Source organism: Quercus lobata, chromosome 2, assembly GCF_001633185.2.
Source record: "Quercus lobata isolate SW786 chromosome 2, ValleyOak3.0 Primary Assembly, whole genome shotgun sequence".
Classification (NCBI taxonomy): domain Eukaryota; kingdom Viridiplantae; phylum Streptophyta; class Magnoliopsida; order Fagales; family Fagaceae; genus Quercus; species Quercus lobata.
Genome location: NC_044905.1, coordinates 33,804,366 through 33,814,765, shown reverse-complemented (window position 1 = coordinate 33,814,765; position 10,400 = coordinate 33,804,366). Strand labels below are relative to the sequence as shown.

Below are 10,400 nucleotides of genomic sequence, written 5' to 3'. Positions count from 1 at the left end.
AATCCAAGCTAGTTCTATTTGATAGTGACATTGTGAAATGTCAGTCATTGTTATTGTACTGTTGTAATAGAAGTATGGGAAATCAAAAACTTAGTACACAAATTTGCGGTGGGAGAGAGAGAAAGAGAGAGGGCAGGGCCAGGGGGGGGTGGCGTGAAAACTTGGTGTCACTCACGCCGTCCAAAAACAAGCCTTTCATGTATCTGCCACCCCACGCGCAATCAATAACATCCCTCTTCATCTCTTTACCTCTCTCTCCCATATCATCTATATAAATACATTTATTATTCCTCTTTCGCTTACACAACAATATTCGCCAGCCTTTCTACTTACATCTTTTTGCATATATAAAACCTATACCTCTCTCTCTCTCTTATCAGAAAACATTCCACCCAATCCCAATCCCAATACCTAAACCTCTCTCTCTCTCTCTCTCTCTGCCTTGCTCAAGAACAAAACAAAGCACCAACACATTTTTCTGTGAGTATTTTTTGTTAGTTATTGGTTGAAAAATATATTGTGTACATATTATATATATGTAAAAGAAAGTTTGGCTGCACTTGTAAAAGAAAGTTTGGCTGCACTTGTAGCTTCACCATATTAAAAATTTGCAATTCTTTTGGTGCATTTTTCCATGCTGAAACTAGCTAGGGTTTGTGATGCATACAAGTAATATTTTATATATTTCAACATTCCATGCTTACAGTTTATTCATCCAAAGATAAAATATTTCATTGTTCATCCTTGACCTAGAATGTTTTTTTTTTTTTTTTTTTTTGGGAGTTATGACTTATGACATGCATTTAGTCTCAATGAACTTAACTGAAACATCTAAACTGCATGGTTTCAATGAACTTAATTATGTTATTTCTAAGAGAAATCCCTGCCAGATAGAGGAAAAAAGGAAAAAAAAAAGGTATAGCGAGCTTGTGCATATATAGGTTAGTAATATTGTGTTGTTTTGTGAGTGGTTATCCTTGAAAAACTTTTTTCCAGCTATCGAGTGAAGTTGTCTAGCATGGTGGGTGTGAAAACGTTTTCCACCACGAGCTGCTGGGAGTGCACTGCACTCAAAGAAACATAACATGCTTGTGCCAGCAAAGTCAAACTTTTCGGCCAAACTTTTGTGTGCAATATACTTCGCTTAAGCTCATGCAACATTTACCACTCAAATATATATACTAGTTCTAGTCCTTGATCTTTGGTGGGTTCCTCAATTGGTCTGCCATTTGATGCCTAATAACCCAAGCAGGACCACTTTTGGGTTCCACAAAGTTACGTCATTATCATTACCATTGTTTATCCTACACTTGTGCTAGCTTTACTGGAATGGATAGCTAGAAATCATGACTAAAATGTGCAAGGCAAATATGAGTGGAACTTCATTGCTCTTTTGAGCTTTGGAATTTATTTAATTATTTCAGTCATGTCTTCCACAGTAGTTTCTATTGTTAGGCCAATTAACATTGAAAGAAACTTTAAGGCTATGTTTGAGGCATGTAACGGGGTGAAACAAAAAGGTTAGAAGCTTTGGAAGGAACTTTACTTAATTTACTTGGACTCTCTCTCATACTTTATTTCTTTCTCAGGAGAAGATTATCAATGGAGATGGAGTCTTGTGTCCCACCCGGCTTTAGATTTCACCCAACAGAGGAAGAACTTGTGGGTTACTACCTCAGGAGAAAGATTAACTCTCTGAAAATCGATCTAGATGTTATTGCTGACATTGATCTCTACAAAATGGAGCCATGGGACATCCAAGGTATTTAAAGTGAAATAGTTAATTATATAGAAGGCTAGCGTCCTTATGGATAACATCAAGTATACTCTAAATGTATCTAATAATTTTCTCATGTTAAGAATTCAAACAAATTAAGCAATGCTAGTTTGCAAATTGATACAAACTTTAATACAATATCGACTAACCTAATGAACCAGCAAGCACTGAAGTATTTCATAGAAAATGCAACTAAGAAAATTACATATTGGGTACGGAATATGATACCAATTACATTGTGTTGGGTTTCGTATAACTTTAATTTTCTCTATGGTTGATACAGACAGATGCAAGCTAGGCTATGATGAACAAAATGAGTGGTACTTCTTCAGTCATAAAGATAAGAAGTACCCAACAGGAACGAGGACTAATAGAGCCACTGCTGCTGGATTCTGGAAAGCAACTGGGAGAGACAAGGCTGTGCTCTCAAAGAACAGAGTCATAGGAATGAGAAAAACTCTGGTGTTCTATAAGGGACGAGCACCCAATGGTAGGAAATCAGATTGGATCATGCATGAATATCGCCTCCAAACATCTGAACATGGACCTCTTCAGGCAAGTTCAATAATATAAATATTTATCTCATTCAAGTTCAAAAATTTACCTCCCAATGGTTATAACTTTTGCTTGTAAAGCAAAAATTTATTTTGCATATTGAAGTTAAAATGAAAATACAATATTTATGAATTGTCCATGGTGCTTATACGTTTGACAATTGGATGACAACAGTAAAAGAAATGATTGATTAATTAGAAAACATATCATATAACTATTTTTCGTTAGTACTTTGGACTCGTTCCCCAAGGTAAATTGTCTAGCTTGGCCCATGAGTTTTGAAGAAGTGAATAATAATCATAGTAACTTATTGTTCAATTTAATGGGACATATTGACCGTGGCCAATGGAAATATTGATTGTTCCATGTTGATACTAAAGTTATTCCTAGCCATCATTATGAAAATAAAACACCTGTACATATAGTGGCATTAGCCTTGATCTTTCTCTCACATTATACATGACCTTATGCAAATAAATCATGTAAAGACTACTATGAATGCAAGTTACTGTATTAATAAGCCAATGTTGGTGGTTATAATGCAGGAAGAAGGATGGGTGGTGTGTCGGGCATTCAAGAAGCCCAGTCCTAATTATAGACAAGGTTTCGAAGCTTGGAACGCTTACTATGTCAGAGATAACAGCCAAGTTATGCCTCCATCATATTCACATATAGCAAGTACAACACAAGCGTTTAATCCAAATCAAGCGGCAACTTTTCATGAACCCATTACTTCATTACAGCAAGAGCTTGTTTGCAACCATGCTCTTTTGGACAACCAACTTGTTGAGATACCACGACTAGATAGCCCTTCTTTATCAACTAGTTTGGCAACAAAAGAAGGTTTCCAGCATAATGGTATAGCCAATAATGAAGATTTCGATGGTATCAGCAGCCAGTATGTGGATTGGAAAAATCTGGATGATTTACTCGCATCACAATTTACTGGCACAACTTCCTATCCAAACTTGCCATTAATATCCCAGAACAACGAACTAGGAGCTCAAAATAATGATAGCCATCTCCTTGGATGCTTTCCTGACTTATAACAAAATTGGTCATCCAATAGCCTTGGATGCTTTCTTGACTTATAACCAAAGCTCATCCATAGCCTCAATCTATATATGTAGATGATGAATTCATCGTAATGGTAATAATAATAATAATAATCAGTCTCTACCAGCTGATTTAAGGTTGAATTCCCGTGTAGAATTGTTAAAGAGAGTCCACACACTAAAACACATATAAATTAGAGGAACAATGACTTGATGTGATAAAGGGAGAGTTCCTGAAAAGTAAATCTCCTCAAATATTAGAAATGTTGGTGAAAGTTTTTATTCACCATTGTACTTGTTTATGTTATTTTATAATTGTAAATTTTTGCTTCATTGCATGCATTATTTGTACTCAATAATTTTGTTTTGTCCTAAAATTGCATTTTGTACCATTTACCCATTACTCGTGAGCACAATGCAATTATTGCTTCTTTTTTCCTAGTTTACTAAGGCTTGTTGAGGGAAAGTAATGCTATCAATACAATATTTTTACAACATTTTACAATAAATCCTAAGTAATAGGTTGTTATTGGCTGTTATTAGTAGGAAAAAAGTAATTTCAATGATGAGTTCAAATTAAAATTAATAATAACTTACCACGAAAGATTTGTTAGGAAAATGTTGTAAAAGTAGTACTTCTCAAAGAGTAATGCTACGAATATAACAAACAACTACAAAAATTTCTCAATATTTCCAAATTATTATACCATATCATTAAAAAAATAAATTAGAAATTGTGTTGGGGCCATGAATGAGTTAGCATGCAATAAGAATATTGTAAATTGTTGTGATCTTTAGTTGTATTTCGAGCATTATTCAAGTCTAAAAGCTGATAGCTAATTCTCTTCCATCGCTCAAAATATGTTCTTGATAAGGATAAAATTTGATTTCATATCTCTAATATGATGTCAATAAACACGCATTATATATTGGGGTAGAACAGAAATTGGGATTCATTGAGCATATCTTAATATTCAATTGCAATTTTGCATGTACAAAAGGTGTCTTGCATAGCCACACGTACCTACAAGCACATTGTTGAGGAGTATTTCAAAAGCCTATGATCTGAAAGGCCCATACCCAAAAGGCAGACACTCCGAAGGCAAATGGGTTAGGTAAATACCGGGCTTCTTGGCCCATACCTACCTAAAACTGAAGCCTACAATTTTTTTTCCCCTAATATTCATTAGTTTCTACTTATGTGAATCTTTAATTTTATTAGAACATATTTTGAGAAAATTTCCATGTATGATATAATTTGGAATGAAAAATTTTCATGCTTCCAAAAATCCATATTCTAAATAGTATACTTATCCTTCTCCAAAAAAAAAAAAATATATATATATATATATTACACTTATAATTAATTTCATAAAAACGATTCAAAAAAAACTTTTCTTTTTCTATATTTCATTTTTGTTATATCAAACTGCTTTCATTCACATGTTCAAAGGCTCATTTTGTAATACATGTGTGTGTATATATGTATAATGTTTACGTTTATGCGTTCCCCACATATATAATGTTTATGTTTATTTTTTCCATGTTCATTGGCTGGGAACTAAATTGTCCTAATTATAAATGTAGTATAATTTTTTTTTTTTTTAATCTAGCAGGGCCATTAGTTGAATTTTATTTATAGAATTTTATTTGTTATAAAAAAACATATAACATCTTGGAGGGGCCATGGCCCACTCTAGCTCTACCATCTGCTAGTGTCTCCAACTAACAAGTAAACTTCTCTTTTATTTTTCTACCTTTTACTGTTTATTTTTCATTCTCGGCCCATTTAAACTATTTGAAAAAAAAAAAAAAAAAATTCTCTCTCTTAATTTTCCTTTAAAAAAAGGTTAAAAAACAAACTATTTCAGTCTATTTGGATAGGATTTAGAAGGATAGATCAATCAATCTATGTCTCTCTGTCAACGTAATCCTTAGCTGCTTTATATTTGGATACGAAATTGTTAATTTGTCAAAGATACATCGTCAGCATTGTAGTTTATATATCTATATGTAATCTTAAATCATAATCAATCTAAACCTCAATTGTTTTTTCATTACATTTATGAATTTAAATCCATGTGAATCTTAAATTTTATTATAACATATTTTGAAGATTTTTCTATATATCATATAAATATGATAAAAATATTCTTGCTTCCAAAATCCGTAAAGTGCATTAATAATTAATTTCAACATTTTCATTAATACAATTTTTTTTTTTAAATAAAATGTAAATTTAGTAAGTGTTATATTATCAAACTGCTTTCATTCACTTTCAAATGCCTTTTGTAAAATATAATAATATTTTTGTTTTGTCTTAAAAGTCCAAATTTTCAACATAAAGGAGCTCTTTTTTATATGGATAATTATCAAATAAATTTTACTTCAAAAATATTATTTAGTTATTAGACACACACAAAAAATGTTTATATTTATGTTATGTTTTGTGCCATGCACTCACGTGCTCGTGCACACATACACACACATACTAGCACCTACCAACTTAAGGTTAAAAAATAAACATGAACTAATTAATTATAGATGAAAATTATAATATAAAAATTGCTGGTAAATAAAAAAAATAATATGACAATGAGTAACATAACAATGATAACTGCAACATGCACATATTTAGTTTTAAGATGTCATTTATTATCAACTTAAAAAAAAAAAAAAAAAAAAAAAGAACTTGAGAGAGGGGGAGAAAAATTTACCTGTAAAGATTGTAATAAGGAGGATGCTTAAGTTCCCACATAATGTAGGAATGAGGTTGTAGGTTTCTTGCTGCAATATTTAAATAAATCAAAATTGTCAAATTTTCCTCTGTTAATTGTATTTACCAAGCTAAGAAAAACTTTGTTTTTACTAGCTGAAGGCATTCCTATATATCATATAAATATGAACAAAAATATTCATTCTTCCAAAAATTCATAGAGTGCACTTATAATTTTGTACTATTTAACACAATATATATATATATATATACTTTTTTTTTCTTTTGTAAATTTTGTGTAAGTGTTATATCAAATTACTTTTGTTCACATTCAAAGGCATTTCATAAAATATGATAATATTTTTTTTTGTTTTAAAAAGTTCAAAATTTTAAAATGAAGAGATCTTTTTAAGGATAGATATGACATTGTGAACTTCAAAATATTAATGTTTATACTTATGGTAATGTTTTAACTTGTGCCCTCGTGCATGATTGAATTGGAATTAAATATTGTAGTGATGTTTTTTCAATGAATAACATCAAAGCGTTTATCGAAAACTCATATTTCATTTTGTTATGAAGGCTATTTTTTATGACTATCATAGCTGAAAATACTCACTTTGTAGTTGTAGTAGAAATTGGAAGAGTAAGCACAAGTATGACTCCTCTATAAACATGTGGATAATATTATGATTTTCTAGTTCTCACCATCGAATGAGTCAATACCATATAGGAGATTGTTTCGGCTACATGGGTATGACATATTTCGGTATTGATTAATATCAACGTATCGTTTCAAAATTACCGCTAATATATATAAAATATTTTTCATTAACATTTAAAATAAATAAATTTATTAGTGTTTAAATAATTATTGAGTCAATCAATACAATTATTTTATAAAAGAGCAGCTTGAGAGAACCCTGAAAAAGATGATGTCGAATAAAGTTGTAATTGATCTCAATGTGCTTGGTATGTTCGTGGAAGACATCATTATGAGAAATGTGAATTATACTTTGGTTGCCACAGTAAATAGGAGTGGTAGATAAAAGGGATAGGACTAAATCCTTTGAGAGCCAACGTAACCAAAGGAGTTTAATATGTTGTCAACAAGTGATATAGAACAGACTTTCATGGCCTTCTTGGATTCTCATGCATGCTTAAAAACAACGTGCAAGACACTAATAAAAATCATGGGCCTTGGAGTCGGAATTGCATGAAATTTAGCAGGCTAAAGTGAAACGGCCTTCTAAGCAATAGTCGTCGCTTCACCACAAGGTACCCCCTGAAATGGCGAATTTCTTCATTTAGGCTCCAAAACCTGTGATTTTGCCATTTATAGTAATATTTGTTTCCTTAATAATTTTTTTCTCAAAAGTCAGAATAAGGTTTTACTTGTTTTGGGACGACGCTTAAGGTCAGTAGTTTATGATTTTGCATTTAACTCAATTTTGTCATTTTTGGTAAATTTTAGTATTTTGTCACTTAATCACATAATTAATGCGAATTAGAGTTTTAGATGTTTTTCTTAGTATTTATATGTTTTGTGGCCGTCAGAGGCATATGAGACTATTATTAATAAACACAAACTTTTTGTCAAATTATTTCTCTGGTGGATTCTAGTTTTCTTCTCCTTGTTGATTTAGAGAAACCCCTCGTGAATTCGAGGTTTACTACCAGAACCTAATAGTTTAGTTTATGTTCCATCAAAAGTGCATCATGTGTGCTTTCTTTAGACTTTCGCTACATCAGTTGGTATTAGAGCCTTGACTTACCTTGGTCTGATGGCTAACCAGCGAGATGGTGACCACTGCAACAATGATGACGGTAACGACGTCAACAACCCAGTCCTCACTAGGGCTGAGTTCCTCAATTTTTGTGATGAAATTCAATAATTTCATGATTCAACCCAACAGACTCTGGAACAAATTCAAGAAGCGCTTGCCACCCTACCTAACTGAAACCCTAATCATGATGACGAAGAGCAACGTGACAACCGAGTGTGTGGCCCTCTCCATCGTGGTCCATATTGGAACAGGCAAAAAGACTACAATGAAGAGAACAGCAAGGACGAGGAGTATGCAGATAGAGTCCTTGGGAATCATTGTGGTCCTGTGAAGGATAATGACCGAGATTCTCAAGAGCAGAAGGACTATTGGATGAAAGTAGAGTTACCATCCTTTAATGGTAATATCTCCATTGAAGAGTATCTGGATTGGGTCAGTGAGGTGGAGAAGTTTTTCGATTATATGGGTATTATAGATGACAAACAGGTGTATTTGGTGGCTTACAAATTAAAGGGAGGAGCATCTGCTTGATGGGATCATGTTCAATTAAACTGTACTCATGAACAAAAGCTTTCGATGCAATCATGGAGGAGGACGAAGAGATTAATGGTAGATCAGTTCTTACCACTAGATTACTAGCAAGAGTTGTTCAGACAGTACCAAGATTGCAAGCAGGGTACTCGGACAGTTAATGAGTACATGGATGAGTTTAACAGGTTGGCAAATTGCAATGATTTGGAAGAAACTGAAGACTAATGGATATCCAAATTTGTACACAGATTGCGAGTTTTTATTCGAGATCAGGTATCCTTACAAACCCTATATACTTTAAATGAGGCTGTAACCCTATCCAAGAAAATAGAATACCAGCATCTTAGGGTAGGTTCAAAGTTTTCCAACCGTAGTGCGGAGTCATCCAGTTCCATTGCCAACAAAGGTAAACAACCCATGTTTACACCGATCACAACCCGTGGTTAGGAAGAATAGTGGTGTCAACCAGTCCACAGTGGTAGTAGCAGGTTCCGCAACCCAGCCAATAGCAAATGCCAACCCCTATGTTAGGCCAACTGCAAATAAGTGCTACAAGTTTGGAGAACCAGGACATCGATCTGGTACTTGCCCTAAGCGAGCTAAATGAATCTGATGGTAGCAGAAGATGAGGAAGGCATGCCATTAGGGAGCTCTTTGGTGATTTAGAGGTTGTTGCTCACATCGATGGTGAAATACGGTGATTAGCTGAATGAGAGCTTCTGAGCACGATGCACCATCAGTAAGAGGGTTTGTGATTTGATCATTGATAGTGGCAGTGTAAAGAATATCGCTTTGAAGAGTTTGGTTACCAAGTTGGGACTGAAGACAGAAAAGCATCACTCTCCGTACAAGATAGGTTAGATCAAGAAAGGTACGGAAACTATTGTTACTCAACAATGTCATGTTACTTTTTCGATGGGTAAATGTCACGTAGATGAAGTAGTTTGTGATGTTGTTGAAATGGATGCATGTCATTTAATATTGGGTAGACCTTGGCAGTATGATATAGATGCTACTCATAGGTGTAAGGATAATGTGTATGTGTTCTTTAAGAATGACAGAAAAATTGTCCTTGGTCCTATTAAGGAAGGCAGTGTACCGAAAACTTCTAAAGTGGAGGGGAAGCCATCACTTCTCATAGTCAACAATGAGGATGAGTTTGACAAGGAGTGTAAGGAGTTCAAACAGGTATATGCTCTAGTGGTGGCGAATGGAAAGCCGAAGAAGGTTGCTGAGATACTTCAGGAAATTCAACCATTGATCAAGGAGTTTGAAGAGCTTTTTCCAAAGGAGATGCTTATAGGTTTACCATCAATGCACGACAGCCAACATCTTATTGATTTAGCTCCTAGAGCTAGTCTACCAAATTTGCCACATTATAGGATGAATCCTCAAGAGGGTCAAATTCTACAGGGATAAGTGGATGAGCTTCTGAGCAAGGGGCAGACTAGGGAGAGTGTGAGTCCATGTGCAATACCGACATTATTAACATCAAAGAAGGATGGGAGCTAGCGTATGTGTGTGGATAGTCGAGCCATCAACAAGATCACAATTAGGCATCGATTTCCTATTCCCCAACTAGATGACATATTTGATATGCTAAGTAGGTCTAAGTGTTACACCAAGCTAGATCTCAAGAGTGGGTATCACCAGATTTAGATTCGACTTGGAGATGAGTGGAAGATAGCTTTCAAGACAAATAAGGGGTTGTATGAGTGGATGGTGATGCATTTTGGATTGTCCAATGCTCCAAGTACTTTTATGAGGCTTATGAATTAGGTATTAAAACCATTTATAAGAAAGTTTGTGGTAGTTTATTTTGATGATATCCTGATTAGTAAGACAGAAGTAGCCCTCTATAACATATGTGAGAAGTATTGACGATGTTACAGGCCAATGAGTTGTATATCAACTTGTAGAAATGCAACTTCATGACTGTTAAGTTGCTGTTCTTAGGGTATATGGTTAGTGTGGATGAG

At 34.0% G+C, this 10,400-nt stretch overlaps 1 protein-coding gene across 2 annotated transcripts; it reads left to right on the top strand.

Moving 5' to 3' along the window:
• Positions 1-259: 259 nt before the first annotated feature.
• LOC115977987 (NAC domain-containing protein 30) lies at positions 260-3,713 on the top strand. 2 transcript variants are annotated; one of them, XM_031100017.1, is made up of 4 exons: positions 260-480; positions 1,590-1,762; positions 2,061-2,332; positions 2,878-3,713. In XM_031100017.1, the coding sequence occupies exons 2-4, from the start codon at positions 1,603-1,605 to the stop codon at positions 3,379-3,381; spliced, it is 936 nt and encodes a 311-aa protein (XP_030955877.1). In that variant the 5' UTR covers positions 260-480; positions 1,590-1,602; the 3' UTR covers positions 3,382-3,713. The 2 variants fall into 2 exon arrangements, with proteins under 2 accessions (XP_030955877.1, XP_030955878.1); XM_031100018.1 differs by lacking the exon at positions 260-480 and adding an exon at positions 1,331-1,520 and having other exon boundaries at positions 2,878-3,659.
• The last annotated feature ends 6,687 nt before the right edge of the window (positions 3,714-10,400 follow it).